Source organism: Urocampus carinirostris, chromosome 1 (assembly GCF_059441175.1).
Source record: "Urocampus carinirostris isolate Australia breed hairy pipefish chromosome 1, RoL_Ucar_1.0, whole genome shotgun sequence".
In the NCBI taxonomy this organism is placed as follows: Eukaryota; Metazoa; Chordata; class Actinopteri; order Syngnathiformes; family Syngnathidae; genus Urocampus; species Urocampus carinirostris.
The window spans coordinates 8,625,577-8,645,850 of NC_142349.1; the positions used below are offsets into that span (position 1 = coordinate 8,625,577).

At 40.2% G+C, this 20,274-nt stretch overlaps 2 protein-coding genes across 2 annotated transcripts; both read left to right on the forward strand.

Annotated features, from left to right (window-relative positions):
* The first annotated feature begins 477 nt into the window (after window positions 1-477).
* mcrip1 (MAPK regulated corepressor interacting protein 1) lies at window positions 478-3,679 on the forward strand. Its single transcript, XM_088355812.1, has 5 exons — window positions 478-608; window positions 1,078-1,159; window positions 1,261-1,379; window positions 2,804-2,908; window positions 3,000-3,679. The coding sequence occupies exons 2-5, from the start codon at window positions 1,152-1,154 to the stop codon at window positions 3,062-3,064; spliced, it is 297 nt and encodes a 98-aa protein (XP_088211938.1). The 5' UTR covers window positions 478-608; window positions 1,078-1,151; the 3' UTR covers window positions 3,065-3,679.
* A 4,419-nt stretch (window positions 3,680-8,098) lies between these two features.
* On the forward strand, window positions 8,099-10,801 carry alyref (Aly/REF export factor). The gene is made up of 6 exons (XM_088355936.1): window positions 8,099-8,480; window positions 9,677-9,829; window positions 9,898-10,045; window positions 10,126-10,189; window positions 10,258-10,441; window positions 10,523-10,801. The coding sequence occupies exons 1-6, from the start codon at window positions 8,244-8,246 to the stop codon at window positions 10,535-10,537; spliced, it is 801 nt and encodes a 266-aa protein (XP_088212062.1). The 5' UTR covers window positions 8,099-8,243; the 3' UTR covers window positions 10,538-10,801.
* The last annotated feature ends 9,473 nt before the right edge of the window (window positions 10,802-20,274 follow it).

Below are 20,274 nucleotides of genomic sequence, written 5' to 3' on the forward strand. Positions count from 1 at the left end.
CGGCCAATTAACTTAACATGCATGTTTTGGGAATATAGGAGGACACCGGAGTGGCCAAAGCAAACCCTGTTTATTCTACTTCGACATAATATGCATACCTGACAACTTCAACAAATTATTGTTAATGATTGCAATTCTCCTAATTAAGCGACAATAAACCTTACAGGCACAACATGGCACCTATTTACTCACACCATAAGAGACTATGGCGAGTAAAAATAAAGATAAGTTGTGTAAACAAGTTTATTCTATTTACCAAATTAAAAAAAATCAGGATCTTTCTTAGTTTTTTTTCCCCCCATTTGCAGTACATTTAATGTTGCTATAATAATATGTAGCAGTATTGAGTATATATCCCCCCTTTATAGATATTGTTTTACGGCGTACACAATTTGAAACGATCAAAAACGTAAAAAAAACGTAGGGGTACAACGCATAATTTGACAGGTATGCAGTATGTGGCAGCATGCCAATACACGTTAAATATATCTGTCGAAGAAGAACAGTTCCGTGTTTTTACCGGAAATGCTTGGTTGGCATTGGCAACGTTTCTTGCTAAATGTAGCGTCGTATACTCCCTAAATAAATCGAAAAAAAATTGTTTAAAGGTCGGTATGTGCTATCTATTTCGTTCCATATTACTATATGTGTAATTTATATTATTTAAGCGTTTTGCTTAGCGTTTTGTTACGATATTATGGGGCGTTCGATGGCACTTAACAGCTATCATTGCGGGCTAATGTTAGCTAAATGGATTGTGTCAGCAAATCTGCAACGTTTAGTGTCCCTCGGATTTATTATAGGGTGGCACACAGCACTCATTCTTGCAAATATTGACCCAACAGTTCGAAAAATAAACTGTTCAACGGTTATGGTTTGCGTGACCTGATAATAAAACCGAGTCAAAGGGTTTAGAACTGTCCAAACGTAAACAAAGCTCCTTTGTCAGTGACCACGAATGTTGTTTCTGTTTGGTTACATCTATGTTTCGCAATAACGAGCGATCGTATTGTGTTCACCACTCTTACCTGATTCAATCTGAAATATGCTCTGATGTTTATTTCCTTGCTGGTTCAGGACTTCAAAACTGCTGAAATATTTTAAAGTACTCACCACAGAGCAGTGGGGGAGAGAGCAAGACTGTAAACAGAATGACAAGGTTAGTTGTGCATCATGACAAGTCACATCACCTTTTCCTCTAACGTATGTTGCTCGTGCATGCATTTAATTTTCTGAATCCATACTATCACTTTTCCCAAGCTCATCTGCTCCTAGGATGGTGAATAGTTATAAACGAACTACAAGCCCCAGATCGCCTACCAATTGTGGGGAGCTCTTTACCCCAGCACATGAGGAAAATGTGCGTTTTATCCATGATAGTAGGTACCATTTTTGACCAAGTGTCACAAGTTAATAATTTCTCTTGTATCATTTATTCTTTTAATGTTTTAAGTCTTTGCTTACTTACCTACATTCAACTCAATATTGCTGTTTTATTTGGGTGATTTGTGAAATCTGTTTGTTTGTTGTAAAATACTCAAAAAAAGAAGAATAAATGAAATCCAACTTTTATCCAATACTGCGTATATTACAAATATTCAATACATGATATATTGTTGCCCATTCAGTATTCACCTTTACCCAAGTAACATTGAATATGACACTAATGCAAAAATCAAACTAATATATACTTTTAGGCATGAATTAACCATCCTGTCTTAAGTACCTTATTTCAAAGTCATAAAATTAAACAGACAAGAATATTACTTCAAATAAAAAGGTTTTCTAGAATGAATTAACTCATTATGGTAAACATGCCGTTATGTGGTTAATTTCTCCTTTGCACGTCATTCCTCCTAAACAAAATCATTTTATAGTGTAGGAAATTATATTCACACTCTGGTCAAGGAAAGAAGGCTATCATTAATTATTTAGTTTCTTTCATTTTCATCAGCTGACTGCAAAAAAACAGTACGGTAAAATTCAGACTATGAGGTGCACCTGATTATAAGCCGCATGTGCCCACGATGAAACATGAGATATTTACAAAGAAAGACCCCTTAACGCTCTGACGAGCCGCTGGACCACCAGAGTTTTGATAAACAAATACATATTTAACATGTCAGCAGTCACTGAAATACATATCATTGAATAGCTTAAACTCTTGGGATTCAAGATATGATGACTATTTCATAATATACTCATTAGAGGAACATCACGATCAGTCTGAAATAAAAAATACACGAAAACTATAAAGCCGGCGTAACTCGCCATCGCCTGGGCCCGTCTTTAACTTATTTGAATCTCCATGAAAGAAGCTTTGTTATATCAAAGACAGTCCAACAGTGAAAAATATTGAGTCCGAAACACACCTTAATGCCGACAGAGAAATAGGAATCCGCCTTAAACATTTATGCTTCGTTGGACGTCAAACTTATTTGTAAAGCACTTTTCAGCCAATAAATTGAATCTCAAAGTGCAGTATAAAAGCATACAAAATGCAACAGAACAATAAAAGACGAGTCAATAAAATCCCCTCTATATATAATGTAAATATTATCCATATAAATAAAGACTCAGCGTATTAGCCACACTCTTTCTTGCTTCAGAAGGATATATAATATAGAATGTAAAGCATATAAAATCTTGAAACACGCGTAATCTTAACGAATGCTTATAACTTCACAGCTTTGATAAGATCTTGGGTGTTTCTGTACCCTCTTGTCCTTACTTGAATAAATGATATTTCAAATGGATCACACCGGTTCATCAAAAGACACTTTTTCTTTTTATTATGTTGCAGCCTGGCAGTTTGTGCTCAGAGAAATCAGATTAGCTCAGAACGCTGACCGTAATGACCGTGGACCACAAGAATATGTTGAGAAGAACCCAGATCCTAACCTTCACTGTAAGAACTGAAATCAATAGTACAACTCAGCCTTTAGTAAAGAATTATTACAAAGTGACATACTGATATTTTTCCTCTTGGTGCCCCTCAGCTTTCACGCCAGTGGACCTGACAGACCTCAAGAAACGCAACACACAGGACACAAAGAAGTCTTAGTTCTTGACTTGATCTAAGCATGTCTTCCCCACCCATCATCATTGAGAACTTTGTCTCTGACATTTAAAGTCAGCCCTAATAGCCATTCTGAGGCAGAATGCCAAATAATTTTCTGTGAACTTTGAATACAGCAAACTCATCTTACTTTACACCTCACAGGTGATGAGAAAGAGCTCTCCATATTGAAATTCTGTTGTGAATCATGCTGGAGGCAGCACAAATCCTCCTAGTGTATGAACAGGACTGATATACCTCTTTCAGTTGTTGTTGGCATCTGAAGCTGAGCTACAAACTGTTCCACCGGGCACAAAAGATTCAGTTTTCACTACTACATGATTATGGAGCGTAAAATTACCAAGGGCTTTTCCGTTTATTTTGTTGAAAAAAACTTTTTTTTTTAAAGGTAGTTGGCTAGACAGGGTGTGGCATTATTGTATCGGATCCACACTTGATTAGCATTTATTGAACAGCCGAATGTGACGCCATCAATTTTAATCTGAAGTTGTGTTTTTCCTAAAATGGGATTTTATGAGAAAGTGTTCCGCTCAAATAATTAACACCCAGGTTCTCAAGCCTCGCAAAAAAAAAATGCTGAATAAAATAATTTTACACAAACACCTTCTTGTGTTTATTTGCTACAGATGTTGACCTCGTATATCCAATAATCTATTCTAAAGTGTAGACAGTGTGTCAGGTCAAAATGGTAAAAAAAAACCATCACTGAAATTTATTACACATCATGCTGTTAACATGTTTCTTAATTTTTCTCATGATGAGGTTTTTAGCTTTCCGTTGCCCTCGTGTAGGTTTTAGATCAGGGGATGGTGTAATAATACTCTAATAATACTAATCTTGGAGTCAAGAGGAGCACCGTGGATTTCATCCCGGCTGTAGAACACCGGACCAGCTTTACACCCTCTGCAGGGCCCTTAAGGGTGCATGGGGGTTTGCCTATCCGTTCTAAATGTGTTTTGCGAACTTGGAGAAGGCATTCGACCGTGTTCTCCGGGAGGCCCTGTCGGGGTGCTTTAGGAGTATGGGGCACCGCACAGTCTTATCCGGGGTGTGCGGTCCCTGTATGCCCGGTGCCAGAGTCTGATCTGCATTGCCGGCAGTAAGTCGGATTCGTTTCCGGTGAGAGTTGTACTCCGCCAGGGCTGCCCTTTGTCACCGATTCTGTTAGTAATTTTTATGGACAGAATTTCTAGGCGCAGCCTTGGTGGGGAAGTCCGGTTTGGGGGCCTTAGCATTGCATCACTGCTTTTTGCAGATGAGGTGGTGCTGTCTGCTTCCTCAGGCCGTGATTTTCAGCTCTCACTGGAGCGATTCGCAGCAGAGTGTAAAGCAAGATGAGGATCAGCACCTCTAAGTCCGAGACCATGGTACTCAGCCGGAAAAGGGTGGCATGCTCCCTCCGGGTTGGGGATGAGATCTTGCCCCAAGTGGAGGAGTTCAAGTATCTTGGGGTCTTGTTCACGAGTGAGGGTAGGATGGAACGAAAGATCGACAGACTGGTCGGTTTAGCGTCTGCCGTCATTTGGTTCCTGTACAGGTCCGTTGTGGGGAAGAGGGAGCTGATCCGAAAGGCAACCTACCGGTCGATCTACGTTCCTTCCCTCACCTACGGTCATGAACTGTGGGTTATGACCGAAACAACACGATTCCGGATATAAGTGGCTGAAATGAGTTTCCTCCACAGGGTGTCTGGGTTCTCCCTTAGTGAAAGGTGAGAAGTTCAGTCATTCGGGAGGGACTCGATGTAGAGCCACTGCTCTTCCGCATTGATGGGAGCCAGTTGAGGTGGCCCGGGCATCTGATAAGGATGCCTCCTGGACGCCTCCCTCGGGAGGTTTTCCGGGCATGTGTTAACCAATCATTATATAGTAAACGTTGTGACCTTAATTGCATGGACTTGTGGGAAATGACGTTCTTTACAAATAAATAATGATGTAGTCGTTTATCACAATTTAGTTATCACAAATATTGAGAGTGCACTTCGAACATTTTCCACACCTCTTTTCGGTTTTACATAAATTCTAGATTTGTTTATGATAGTGTATTCCCTGTACGAAATGAATTATTAAACAAAACACATATTTTGTCACAAAGTATTTTTGATTTCTAAATGATTTTTTAAATTGTCCTATACGCACGTTAGATTGAACACGCATGTAACATCTTCTATAGGTTCTTCCATTGGATATTTTTTGTTTATAATTTAACAGAAATACTACACCAGGGGTCTCAAACTCACAGCCCAGGAACCATTTGCAACCCTCAGGATGATTGTTTGAGGCCCTTGCCTTAATAAAAAAATTAAAGGGAGAGTGCGTTATTCAGTGGCGAACCGGGGATTTTACACCTTGGCCTCCAGCTCCAGTCTGAATCAGTGACATGTAATTTGCGGGCAAACAAGCTTTTTGAGCCAGCTCCTGGAAGTTAAATTTCCCATTTTTTTAGAGGACTCCGATGGAACAGAGTTGATATTGGCTGACCTCGCCATCTCGCCACATGCCCGTTTTTTTTGGTCCAATGGCACCAGCAGCGGCCGCCGCAGAGCGCACTATGTTCGGCCCCCGCGCGAATGCGCGACAAGTAAAGGCTCGGTCACTTTGTGAATTACTGCCCCCTGGACAATCATAGTTTGTGAAACCAGTGAGGTTTCTCAACGCCTGATAGCAGGCTTTCAGACGCAAACTCAAAATTTGATTGGGTGAACCAATAACTTTCTCAAAGACTGATGTTATGTGAAACGACCTTCAGGATTTTTTGTGAAGGTTCTGGGTAGTTTTCTGAGCTTAGCAACAGCTAATGGCTGAACTGTAAAAGCACGCATTGGGGAACAGCGCAACCAGGGAGAGGCAATGAAAAGTAGCCGATAGACCATTTGGAATTATTTAATAAGTATTGATGGACAAAATATAAATAAAGTCACATAATTCGGATGAGCTGGAGGAAGTGGCTGGGGATAGGGACGTCTGGGCTTCCTTGTTAAGGCTGCTGCCCCCGTGACCTGACCCCAGATAAGCGGAAGACAATGGATGGATGTTTGAAATTAAATGTGCCTGTTGTAGACATAGGGTTGTGTTTGTTACAAACAGTCATGGTGTATTCCTATTTTGGTCAAAAGATCAGACCTTTGTCCTTGGACACACCGTATTTCTTTTTTGTTTTTGTATCATCCTTTCGCTTTGCTTATTTTACTGTATACGTTTTCTTCCATATCAAAATCATAGTTTTAAAACTATTTGCTCAAATGAAATTGGCAACCAACCTAAGTGTTAAAAGGGACAGTTTGTGTTATTTAGTGCCGCCTAATGTTAAAAATAAACAATTTATTTAAATAATGAGCAAGAATACATTAACAGTCCTATAAAGTTGCAATTTTCTAAATACCTGTTGGTTGAGAAATTTGCATTTGTTTACATATCATGAGCCTCACCTGGAAGGCTCTGACATAATTGTTAGCTTACTTGCTGCTACGGCTACATAAATGGCAACCTTTAGACATTAGAAAGTGGTAGATTGTATTGTGCACTCTATTGTGCTTGTTTAAAAACGGAATTTATATGAATTCATTTTTTTTTTTCTGTCACTGATATCAACGTAGCACGGCGGCGCAGTGGTTAGCGCTTGTACGGCACAGTTCATGTCATGGGAACCTGTCGTGGGTTCAAATCCAGCTCCAGACTTCCTGTGCGGAGTTTGTATGTTCTCCCCGTGCTTGCGTGGGTTTCCTCCGGGCACTCCGGTTTCCTCCGGGCACTCCGGTTTCCTCCAACGTTCCAAAAACATGCATTTCAGGTGAATTGGCCGGTCCAAATTGTCCCTAGGTGTGAATGAGCGAATGAGTTGTCTGTCCCTGTGTGCCCTGCAATTGGCTGGCAACCAGTTCAGGGTGTCCCCTGCCCACTGCCCGGAGATGGCTGGGATGGGCTCCAGCCCCCCCGCGACCCTAATTAGTATAAGCGGTACGGCTGATGAGATGAGATGATATCAACGTTGTGAAACATTGTATGCAACTAGATTTGACATTGCACTCCAGGGTATAACGTAAGGAACAGTCTAAAAAGATAAAAAAAATATCAGAATAATTGGGCAAAAATATTTCAAGTTAGCAGCACCATAGCCATGTAGATGGCGCACCAAAACGTCAACAGTTTCACAAACTGTGATTAGCTAGAGGGCGCTAACAGACGTATCACAATGAGAATGTGAAGAAAAAAATCTTGGTGTCCACTGCTTCTGTCAAACTGACCTTTTAGCTCTAAAAACCACAAGGCAGGCTAGACTTTCAGCATTTGCTTTGATGGCGAAAACAACTAATATGGAACTGAAATGCGTGAAGAATCTGTTTGACAGAATAATTGAAATCTTGTTGAAGAAAGAAAGTACGATGGAGTTTGTGCAATAAAAATGATTTTTGGTCAATTAATTCATTCCTAGATAACAGAGCAATTTTATGAGGTTAGTATTGATGTTTTTTGTGTGTTGCAAATGTAGACGCAATAAATGTTTTGTAATCATAAACTAGTCGTTAAGAGGATCGGATTCATTCAGAAAACACTACTGAAGGCCTGGGTGTAAAATACAGGGTTTGCCACTGCAAAAAACCTGGCTATGGTCTGGGTAAAAAAAAAAGAAAAATATGGTGCGGTTTGGTCATTTAGTCTGTTGTTTGTATTCTTCCTTGTGCTTTTAGTTTGCTCAACACACTACACACTGTCCCGTTATTTTAAAAAAGCTCCACTGTTTCCCATAGTACTGTTTAAAGGTAAACTTTCAAAATGTTATCAACTGGTTCAAAGAATTATAAACCTTTTAAAAATTGAATGAAACAGTTGATCCTATCCAAATAGTAACAGGGAAGTGAATTCGTTTTTCAGTGTGAAAATCGTTACCTTTCACATAAGTAACAGTTTAAATTGTTCGTATCGAATTAGTTGTCATTGGCAGGAAAATAAATAAATTTAGAGAAGCTCAAACGTAGGCACGTAGTTGCGTGATGACGTGTAATCGCCGAACCCTTTTCTAGCCCTATTGTTACATCGCTCAAACCAGTCGGGTTCGGGCGCGAGAGGGCAGACAAGCAAGCTTAGCAAACCTAGGGGCGTTTGGTTTTTTAAATCTTTTTTATCTCAAAAATTATCTCCAGTTTAAACTTTTTTGAGCCAGCATTATGACCGACAAAATGGATATGTCTTTAGACGACATTATCAAACAGAACAGGCAGCAGAGAGGTGGTGGAAGGGGTGGAAGAGGCCGAGGCCGCGGAGGATATGGCGGAGGCCGAGGAGGCGCTGGGCGTCTCGGAATGAGCGGCGGCGGATATGCAGGCCGAGGTGGAGGATCCGGTCCCATGAGGAACCGTCAAAACACAAACCGCGCCCGAGGCAGACCGACGCCGTACAACAGGGTATGAGAATTGGCAGGAACAGGGAAACACCTTGGGCAAACTTCGGAATGCCCAAGTAACATCCTTCTATACTCCAGCCAGCTTGATAATCGACGAATAAACGTGATTGCTAGCCGCCAAATGGCTCTTGACGGAGAGCTTTTAACACAAGCGGTTGAGCATTAAAAGGAAATTGTATGCTTTATGTGTCTGTCCTTTTCCGAACCAACCATGTGTTGCATTTACAACCCACAAGAAGGCCCATTTTTATGCCGCTAATGCGCTAGCTACAAAGGCTACATTAGCTACAGTTGGATGAGATCCGTCGCCATTTTGAATCGACGACCGAAGATTTTTTTTTTTCGTCCACCGCCATTATCGTTGCACTCCACCGAGCTTCATTTTGTGGCGCAGTGGAAGAATTCAAGAGAGCTGAGAATTTTTTTCCCCAATCTCGGAAGGAGCCTACAGTTCTGAGTGAACAGGATGTCCTTTGTCCGCGAGGGGCTAGAGCCGTCGCCATTTCAAAGGCTCTTCTTTCCAAGCGGAGTGTTGGATGGATCCGAGGACTTCAACCCCTTTTGTATAATTCTCTGCTAGATATCGTTTCACACGCCCGTGTTTCTGTACGTTTGCAAACGTATTAGACAAAGGCCAGGTCAAAATGGCGTGTTCACAAAATGGACGCTCAGCTAAATCATCACTTAATTAACGCCGTAACAACGCGAATATCTTGATCCATCCACATTCTTCATGGACACTTCACACCCCCTACAATAAAGGCCAATTCATTTGGCTTGAATGAACGTTTGATCGGCCAGGAAACGTTTTTCATCACATGAAGCAAGGCCCTTTCATCCGGGGACAAGTTGCGGATCATTTCTGGAGCACTCCAGGTTGAGAGGGCAGTAAATTGGGTGGGGTAGTTAAACCCGAGGGAAAAAATGGTGTGTGGGAATTAAAAATGACAAAACATCAGATAATGTTAAATGATGCATGCAACATAAATATTAGTTATATCAGACCAGTTTTCATGTTAAGATCTTAGTCTAATTGGGTTGGCAATGGGGTTAATGGGCACCCTTCTTGGCGAGCTGAGCACCCCGGCCACGTTGGAAGTGGAGCCTCTTTGCCCCGACACCCAGCCGTGTGGACTCTGATTGAGAGACGAGCGGATTCAGCAAGTCAGCAGGTGCGTTCTCTTTCGTCTGTTGCAGCCCAAACAGCTTCCGGATAAATGGCAACACGACATGTTCGACAACGGCTACGGCGGATACAATGGTGCGTCTGGCGGCGGTGCTGGTGTTGAAACGGGAGGAAAGCTACTTGTGTCCAATCTCGACTTCGGTGTTTCGGACGCAGATATTCAGGTGCGAGTTTTTTTGTTTGTTTTTATCAAGCATTGGTTAATGTCTCTCGACGCTCCTTTGTTGTGTAGGAACTTTTTGCTGAATTTGGCACACTGAAGAAGGCTGCAGTTCATTATGATCGCTCGGGAAGAAGCCTGGGGACCGCGGATGTCCATTTTGAGAGAAGGGCAGATGCGCTCAAGGCTATGAAACAGTACAACGGCATCCCGCTGGATGGTGAGTGCTAAAAAAATTTCCCCTGCCAGCTTGGCCACTCAGTTATACGTGTCCACTTTACGAGGTTATTTTTCTTTCAGGGAGGCCCATGAATATACAGCTAGTCACATCACAAATTGATACACAGAGGCGGCCAATGCAGGGGTAGGTCTTCTAATTAATCAACTCTCCGAGCAAGACAGTTTGTGTGAAGTGTTATCCTTTTTTTCAAGTATGAACAGGGGTGGCGGAATAAACAGAGGTCGCGGAGGCAACTTTGGTGGCACGCAGAGAGGAGGCCGAGGTCGTGGTGCTGGTGGCTTCCGAGGAAGGGGTCGAGGCGGTCGGGGGGGTGCAAACAAGCAGCAGCTTTCAGCAGAGGAACTTGACGCTCAGTTAGACGCCTACAATGCAAGGGTAAGTGAAGTTTGCTCCTGAAGCAATTCATAAATGTGAATTGTTTTTTTTTTAATGGTTACGTTGGTTCTATTTTCTCAGATGGACACCAGTTAAGAGGTGTTGCTGTTCTCCTTCGACATCCTTTCATGCCCAGCACAGAAGGATGCTTGTTACTATAGTACAAATTGTTTTACACATGGTTGTCCTAATCGTCGCTCCGGTCGCTTAATCGCTCTGAAGTGTTTATTACTGGTTTTGTTTCGTTTTCTGTTTTCTCACAAAAGCTTTTGTCTGTAGGTTGAAAGTTGGAATTTCCAAGTCCATTCCTCAAAACTTGTAGTAAATGAAACTTTAAATAAAACCTACAGTGTAAATTTATGTGTTGCTGTTTCTCATTTATACTGTTTGTAATGAGTCCGGGTTATACTTCAAGCATTTAAGGTTTTCTGCATGTCCCAATTCCTTAGTTTGTGATATTTATTGGTCATGGTAGAAAATAATAGAAGGTGTACTTTTAAGTTTGAAAAAGGCATCCCCTGTTGGAGTTTACAGTAACTGCATAAATGCTAAAATGCGTACTTTAGTTTTCTAAATGACAAACATCCTGTTATTCTGGTCTTCACTTGCCTCATTGCATGTGTAAGTATCATTGATTTGGGAAAATCTTGTATAAAATCAAATATTTGTACAAGGTGTTGAGTCAAGCAAGCGTGGTAGATGAGTGTCCGCGGCACAGTCATGAGTTCATTGGTTTAAATCCAGCTACCAGCCTTCCTGTGTGGAGTATGCATTTTATCCCTGTGTTTGTGTGGGTTTATTCTGGAAACTCCAGTTTCCTCCCACAATCTAAAACCAAGCATGACAGATTGGTTGGCAGGTCCAAATTGTCCTTAGGTGTGTGAATGAGCGAGTGAGATGTCTGTCACTATCCCCTGTCCACTGCCCGGAAATGGTTGGGATGGGCTCCAGATGATTGATGGAGTGAGTTGGCTCACATTTGACAATCATGTCAGCTTAAGGGTCAGGTGGACTGTTCTTGTGTTTGTTTACTTTTCATCGTGTCACACAAAGACCCCTACTATATGTCATAAAATGGCATTAAGATACTAATAAGTAGGTTGTAATTTATGTCTACACAAACATAGGGTATTATGTGAACGTGCGTTGTACGTTAACACTTAATGTATTTGACCGAACGGGTCATTTTTTTTTAATGAGTGGACGTACCTTGTAAAGATGAATCAGTGCTACATAGCGCCGAAGCAGTCTTCAATATCGCGCATTTCTCCTCCGTTGATTGGAGACACGGAAAAGGTGATAAGCTTGCAGGCAATCGGTAATAACACAGCTGTAGCGGGTATTTTTAACGTTGCACGGACTCTCCAACTGCCACACCACAGGTTGAGACTCAAGTTGTTTACATGTGACGTAGGCCAATACGTCACTGAGGTCTACAGCCAATTCATATTACGGCCATCTACTGGACTGGGGTGGAACCTTGCAAGTCTCGTCCAATTTCTTAGGGGACAATCAGAGCTTCGCGGATCTAAAAGATAATAATAATATATATATATATATATATATATATATAATTTATGTATTTATTTATTTTTAAGCATTTTGAAAGGGGCGTCGCTACTTCGCGGATTTTCACTTTTTCCGGGTGGTTTTGGTCCCCATTAACCGCGATAACCGAGGGATTACCGTAATTTGCGCACGTGCCGAAATTGCAGTGCAAAGTGTCTGCGTTTGAGGACGTGTGCATGCGCGTCACCCATAACCGCAAACGTGTATTTCTGTTGTAGTGAAGGTATATCCGTCTCTTTTTTGAGAAGCAGCTTTTTCAGCTCGACTCAATAAAAAGAGCCAGCTCTTTCGGCTGGGCAGATTTTTTTTGTTGCTTAATCCATTATCAATTATTATGTAACATTATGCACAAAGTGATTTTAAAAGGAGTAAAAGCAAAAATAAAATTTAAAAGGACCAAAAGTAGAATAAAATAAAAAAGGAAATAGATGAAAAGAAGTGAAGAGAAAATAAGTCAATGCTAGGAAAAAACAACGAAAGAAGAAAAAAAGAATAAAGGTAAAAGTGAGAAAAGAAAAAAAGAAGGAAAAAAATGAAGAAAAACAGAAAAATTAAGTAAAAAGCTAGGAAAATGAAATAAAAGAATAAATAAGAATAAGTGAAAACAGAACAAAAGAAGAAAAAGGTGAAAAAAATGACGAAGTTAGGAAAAAGGAAAGAAAGGAAGATGAAAACAAGAAACAAATGTTTTGGGGGTCCCTTTTATCAGTATATTACCAATAATCAAGGAATATTATTGCTGTTTTTCTTATTTGTCACTGTAGCATGTCCTCTCAACCGGTTTTGTACATGCAGACCCTGAATTATTCCATTGCTGAATAAACTAGGATATCATACTGTCATGATTACTCATTGCACTCACTTGTGTCCACTCGTTTGGCACCAGCTGCTGCGTGTTACCTGATTGGTTCCCTCTATTTAAGCTTAGTGCTTTACTTTGCCCTTTGTCAGTCCGTCAGCCAACCTCTGTTTACAGAAGGCAAGCATTTTGACGCTGACTCCCGGCGGTCCCGTTTTGTCACCCGTAGCCCACTCGTCTGTTCCTGACACGCTCCGATCCCGGGAGCGGCTTGCTTCCCTCGTCCAGCGATCACCGGATTGCTGGCTCTGTTTTTCCTCTATATCTTAATGAATTTGTGAGTAACGTTACGCATCAGGGTGGTCCCCCCAAACAATATTTGTTGTAAGTAAATAATGTTTTTTTTTTACTGTTTTAGCCCAACAATTGTTATATGGCTATTGATTGAATCAAAGCTCTGCCTTTTAACCATCCTAAAACAGTTTTGTTTTCTATCCAGAAAATATTTATCTTGTTTGAAAATAAAAAACACAATTTAAATTGTTCTTTTCAGATGTCACCCAAAAATTAAATGTCCGAAAATACAGCCTGCAGAAGGAGTGTTTGCCTTTTTAAGTCTGATTTTTGTGTCAGATTGTATCTTGAATCAGTGTGCTGGAAGTATAAACTCTGTAGGCAATTTTTTTTTTCCCATAGTACCATCTTAGCAAAGTTTGTTGTTGGATTAATGGTCTGACCATGGATGTAACATTGATATAATACAAAAATGTATTTTTTTTTTTTTCACTACCCTCTAGTGGCAAGTTTGTTCTTGCAATTTGATTTTTAAAAGTAAGGTTTTTGCAACTCTGGCAGACTAGTTTTGACTTACACAGTGACATGCTTTAGGGGGAGGCAAGTAAGACTGTGCCTCACCTGCATCATGCAAATATAAAATTAAACACAAATTGTTGTATTTATTCAGAATTAAAGTTCTTTCTCAACTAGCATTGCAATTTTCAGATTATCTGGTCAAAATTGCTGAATTTTCAAACGTATGCAGAGTGAGGCGTGTCATTCTCTTGCCTCATGATAGAGGGCAAAAGCGAGATCAGGTACTCTGATTTTGCGCACCCTTCATGGCCAAACAATATAATTAGTGATAGTATTAGCAATCTAGGGCAGCAGGCAGCGCAGTGGTTAGCACGTGTGAGGTCATGGGATCAAACCTTCCTGTGTGGAGTTTGCATGTTCTTCGTGTGCTTGCGTGGGTATACTCCGGGCACTCCGATTTCCTCCCATATTCCAAAAACATGCATCTCAAGTTAATTGCCCGGTCCACATTGTCCCTAGGGGTGAATGAGCGAGTGACTCGTCTGTCTCTGTGTATTTTATTTATCCTTTGCATAGTTTTTTCATAATGAAGGATTTCATATCTATTGATGCTTTTGTTAAAATGGAGCAGCGCAAGGACTTTATTTATACAGTGCATCGGGAAAGTATTCACAGCGCTTCACTTTTTTGTTATGTTACAGCCTCATTCCAAATTATATTAATTTAATCTCTTATCTCAAAATTCTACACAAAATACTCCATTATGACAATGTGAAAAAGGTTTTTTTTTTTACTTTTTTTGAATTTATTAAAAATAGAAAACTAAGAAATCACATTTACATAAGTATTCACAGCCTTTGCTTAATACTTTGTTGATCCACCTTTGGCAGCAAATACAGCCTCAAGTCTTTTTGAATATGATCCCACAAGTTTAGCACACCTATCTTTAGGCGGTTTTGCCCATTCTTCTTTTCAATAAGTCTCAAGCTCAATCAGGTTGGATGGGAGACGTTTGTGCACAGCCATTTTCAGATCTCTCCAGATATGTTCGATCGTATTCAAGTCTGGACTCTGGCTGGGCCACTCCAGGACATTCACGGAGTGGTTCTGAAGCCAATCTTTTGAGATCTTGGCTGTGTGCTTTGGGTCGTTGTCCTGCTGAAAAATTAACCTTCGCCCCAGCCTGAGGTCAAGAGCGCTCTGGAGCAGGTTTTCATCCAGGATATCTCTTTATATTGCTGCATTCATTTTTCCTTCTATCCTGACTAGTCTGCCAGTTCCTGCTGCTGAAAAACATCCCCACAGCATGATGCTGCCACCACCATGCTTCACTGTAGGGATGGTATTGGCCTGGTGATGAGCGGTGCCTGGTTTCCTCCAAACATGGCGCCTGGCATTCACACCAAAGAGTTCAATCTTTGTCTCATCTGACCAGAGAATTTTGTTTCTCATGGTCTGAGAGTCATTCAGGTGCTTTTTGGCAAATTCCAGACGGGCTTCCATGTTCCTTTTACTAAGGAGTGGCTTTCGTCTGGCCACTCTACCATACAGGCCTGATTGACGGATTGCTGCAGAGATGGTTGTCCTTCTGGAAGGCTCTCCTCTCTCCACAGAGGAACGCTGGAGCTCTGACAGAGTGACCATCGGGTTCTTGGTCACCTCCCTGACTAAGGCCCTTCTTCCCCGATCGCTCAGTTTAGAAGGCCGGCCAGCTCTAGGAAGAGTCCTGGTGGTTCCAAATGTCTTCCATTTACGAATAATGTAGGCCACTGTGCTCATTGGGACCTTCAAAGCAGCAGATTTTTTTCTGTATCCTTCCCCAGATTTGTGCCTCAAGACAATCCTGTCTCGCAGGTCTACAGACAGTTCTTTTGACTTCATGCTTGGTGTTTGTGCTCTGACATGCACACTCAACTGTGGGACCTTATATAGACAGGTGTGTGCCTTTCCAAATCGTGTCCAATCAACTGAATTTACTGCAGGTGGACTCCAATTAAGCCGTAGAAAGATCTCAAGGATGATCAGTGGAAAAAAGATGCACCTGAGCTCAATTTTGAGCTTCATAGCAAAGGCTGTGAATACTTATGTAAATGTGATTTCTTAGTTTTCTATTTTTAATAAATTCAAAAAAAGTTAAAAAAAAAAAACTTTTCACATTGTCACAATGGAGTATTTTGTGTAGAATTTTGGGATAAGAGATTAAATTAATACAATTTGGAATGAGGCTGTAACATAACAAAATGTGGAAAAAGTGAAGCGCTGTGAATAATTTCCGGATGTTAAGTTAAGGTTAAATAAGTTAAGTTAATAATAAGTTATATATATAAATATATATATATATAAATAATAAGTTAATAATAAGTTAAGTTAAGGTAAGACAAACCCCTTTTTTATGCTACAGTTTATGTATTGCTCTCTTGCTCTGCCAATCAAATAATGAATAAGACGTACGTTCATGTATTTAAAAATCTGACTGTGCCTCACCAGACACAAACCTCAGGGCGCATCACTGGACTCTTGTTGTCAGGTTTGCATCATAAGGATTCAAGTGCGGACAAAGCATCAGGTTGACAGTTTTTGAGGATCGGGGTAGTAACAAAAAGCGCTCTGAACAGGAATAGAAACACTTGAAACAAAACCAATCCAAAAAAGGAATGGCTGAAATAAATATAGAATCTCATAGGGTACAAGGCAAATAGGGTTTTCTCTAGGGAATGGACATCAGACAATCTCACAAAGAAAGTCAGTCAAAGCTGTTATTAAATACCCACACACCCAGTAGAATTCTGATAGAGCCCAGCTGAGCTTATTCAGTCAATCCGTTAGCATGGTGTGCCAAAACATCCACTTATAAATCAATCATACCAGCAAATATTTTTTGACACCTTAAAGCGCACAACTTCAGCCTAACACAGTATTGTGATCGACATGCTACATACATGGTGCTTTATCTAGCCACGCTAGAAAAACCTTGAAAATCAAGACAAGGCCAAACTTTTTTTCACTGCTATGTTGTAAAAAAATCAAGTTTTGATGTGTTTTTTTAAATTTTGGTACCTTATTTCCTATATTGTGGTAATTGTCGTACAATTTTTTCCATATCCTGATTCGTATCATTTTGTGACATCCACTGTGCATATTGTTAAATTTTTATATTATACGAAGTGCATTAACTAAAGGAATACTTGTAATAAAGTTTATAACTCCAATACACTGTTTTATCTATCTATCTACCCGGGTCATATCCCTCGAGAGGGGTGACCAACAGCAAGACAAACGCATACACAAAATAAAAAAAAGATAAAAAGGGAAAAAGTAGCAAAAAACACCCAAAAAATTGACCATGGCCAACCCAAATACCCAAAAACCCAAACAAGTTAAGCACCTTGCCATCCAAGTTGGTCATGCTTTCGTCCCTCCAGATGAAACGGGACACAAAAAAAGCGTCCGTGTCACTCGTACATAGACTGTTGTAATACTGAAACGTGTCACTGCCAGTACTAAGTCATGATAGTATCATTCCATCATTCATAACTTCTTCATTATTTCAGTTATTTATAACTTCTTTGTTTATTTAGCCATAGTTTTGTATCATCAGTTGGGTTTTCTTTTGTACCAGGAGTGGCCATGAGCGTCGTTGTTAGGTCTATCACCTTACTTTGAATTTGAATACACAACAAGAGCCAGGAAACATCAATTTCAGCTTATGAGGAAATGTGATCAGTCCCGAATCTCATCTTGGCTTACATTTCAACAGTTCCCCCTCTTTATAGAAAACATTTCAGACACAGTCAGGGGGAAGGAGTCTCTAACACTTCAAGGGACACATTTGTAAATGGGGAGTGTAAACATGCACATTACTGAATGCCAGGGTGAGGGTAGAAGATCACATCAAGCAAACCCTGAACGCAGTTAACAGAATACAATTTCTCCCCTCAGGTAGGGCTGTCAAGATTAAACATTTCTGGAGACGATTAATTGTCACACAAATAATCACGATTGATTATATGCTACTATGATAATGTGGGTGCCGAGGTGCTTAACTTGTTTGTGTGTGAAAGGATAGTGGGATGTTTGGACACGTTCTAAGGCATTGGCAGGACCCCTGTGTGATGCGGCAGGGGTAAACCAGTGAAAGCTGTCGGACCCTGCTGTTGAACAGAAGAGTGTCTTGTGTCACCCTGGCCTAAATGACATGGCTGCTTTCTTGTCCCATTTCATCTGGAGGGACGAAAGCATGACCAACTTGGTTGCTGAGGTGCTTAACTTGTTTGGGTGTTGGGCATTTGGGTTGGCCATGGTCAATTTTTGTGCGTGTTTTTGCTACTTTTTTTTGTTTGCGTTTGTCTTGCTGTTGGTCATCCCTCCTGAAGGATATGACCAGGGGAGATGGATAAATAGATAGATAGATAGATAGATAGATAGATGATATGAGCTTAATATTACATATTCTGTACACCTTAATAAAGAAGAGCAATTCAATGGACAATAAATCAAATCAAGAAATAATCAAGATATCATTATTAACTTGACATTCTGTTCCTTTTATTAAAACAGACTGCTTCTTTGGTTATTTTTGGGTTACCATTGATGCTCGGTGTAAATCCAAAATGTGTCTAAAATACCAAGGTGGTGCGTGGTTTTGAACCTAAAAATTGACCTCCCATGATGACCACACACAGAGTGCCAGTGTTGTCTTCTTCTGCCTGTGCGACACTGCACGTCAACATCTATTCATTTTAGTCAAGGGTGTTCACAAAGAGGGGATGGAGAGAAAAAAGACGATAATTGCTAATGTAAAAAATATTTGCAAATATGAAAAATATTCACAAGTAGACAAATGTTTCATGTTCGCAACAGCCCTACACTCAGGCAAAGGTTGAGCGGCTTGAGCAAGACTTCTCCCCCAATTTAAGAAGGCCATTTTCATTCGGACAGTGCTCTATTCAGCTGTGGGGTCTTTTTAATGTTTAAAGTTTAACTTTGTATCAAATGCATAATAGGTTTACAATAAGCCTTAGAAATGTCCTTTTAGTATAAGAATGATGGTTGGTGTTAATAAGAATCAAGACCTTCTCTGTAGTAAAAATTGAAATATGTCACTGCATATATCTTCACGAGTGTCTGACCTTTCAGGTATTACCTTTTTTTATTTCAGTCATTTATATTGTATTCACTTAATTAGTTTCTTAATGCACCTTGTGATTATTCATATATTTGAGTGTCATGACTTTTCAATATATTTTAGCCTTCCAGTTGTGAATTTCTACAGCCAATATCTGTACCTCAATTATGCCCAGAATATTCTGTAAATAAAGCCCTCAAAGGAACTGCTCATCCTTTTCAGCCTTTTTTCTTTGAACCTACCTTCTCACTACTCGAAATCAAGCGAACGCGTGAAGAAGAAAAAGACGATTTAAAACAGTACTTTCAGTAATCCTGCCCGATATTATTAAATTTTGCGCACCGCTTGCCGTCATCAATAACACGTTACGTAACGGCGTAATTTATTAAGTAATGGGGTAATCCGACTTATTACTTTTCCGCCGTTACAACGCCGTTATCGTTACTGACGGTCAAAAGCGGTTACTTTGAATAAAGCGGTTTTCCACTTTCTTCTTAGTTCGTTGTGTCACGTCTTTTGGGACCATGTCACTATTTAAAATAGCGACTACCATATAGTAAGATAGCGATTACGAATACATTATTTACTAATTCGCAGAAAGAAAAGGCGATGAAGGCTGTTACGCAAACTGTCTCATGTTGTTTGCGAACGAAATGGCTTTGTGATCCCTCTCTTGGAGGGCAAAAGCAAGATCAGGTACTCTGATTTCGCGCACCCTTCATGGCCAAACAATATAATTAGTGATAGTATTTAGTGATAGTATTAGCAATCTAGGGCAGCACGGCAGCGCAGTGGTTAGCGCGTGTGAGGTCATGGGATCAAACCTTCCTGTATGGAGTTTGCATGTTCTTCATGTGCTTGCGTGGGTATACTTTGGGCACTCGGATTTCCGCCCATATTCCAAAAACATGCATCTCAGGTTAATTAGCCGGTCTACATTGTCCCTAGGGGTGAATGAGCGAGTGACTCGTCTGTCTCTGTGTATTTTATTTATCCATTGCATAGTTTAACCCCAATCGACAGCCGATTCCTTTTGAGGCGCTACTTTTCTCTTGATGCATGTTTTCACGGATTCTGTGCTGTTGACTTTGAATTTGTTGAGTATAAAAAAGGTACAATTGTTTTCTTTCTAGATTTATAAATATTTTATTTTATGTTTTTCAGTGTTAACGATAAAGTGTTCATTTTCTTTATTTTTCCCCTTTTTAAGTAATTCATAATAATACATAATGAATGGTAATATATGGATTAAACAACAAAAACAACCTGGAGACGTTCGGGAGCCAAAAGAGCAGGGTTCTTTTTATTGAGCCAGGCCCAAAATGCTTGTTCTCTAAAAAGAGTCAGAATATCCATCTCTACAACGAACCATTAGTGTTAGTTTTGATTCGTTAAACTCACTTTATATTGTTTACTGATGATTGTTTCTTTTGGTTGCACTTCAAGTATACAATCAATCTGTTGCTGGTGAGTTGCATGAAATCATTAAAGGTTCTATAACACAACTAGCTGTCTGTTCTCCTCTAC

Bases quoted from the DNA above. Each gene is read 5' to 3' on its own strand.
- mcrip1 (XM_088355812.1), top strand. The intron at 1,380-2,803 runs GTAGGTACCATT...ATTATGTTGCAG, and splicing joins TGTGCGTTTTATCCATGATA to CCTGGCAGTTTGTGCTCAGA. The intron at 2,909-2,999 runs GTAAGAACTGAA...GGTGCCCCTCAG, and splicing joins CCCAGATCCTAACCTTCACT to CTTTCACGCCAGTGGACCTG.
- alyref (XM_088355936.1), top strand. From the start codon at position 8,244: ATGACCGACAAAATGGATATGTCTTTAGACGACATTATCAAACAGAAC. The intron at 10,046-10,125 runs GTGAGTGCTAAA...TTTTTCTTTCAG, and splicing joins CAACGGCATCCCGCTGGATG to GGAGGCCCATGAATATACAG. The intron at 10,190-10,257 runs GTAGGTCTTCTA...CTTTTTTTCAAG, and splicing joins CAGAGGCGGCCAATGCAGGG to TATGAACAGGGGTGGCGGAA.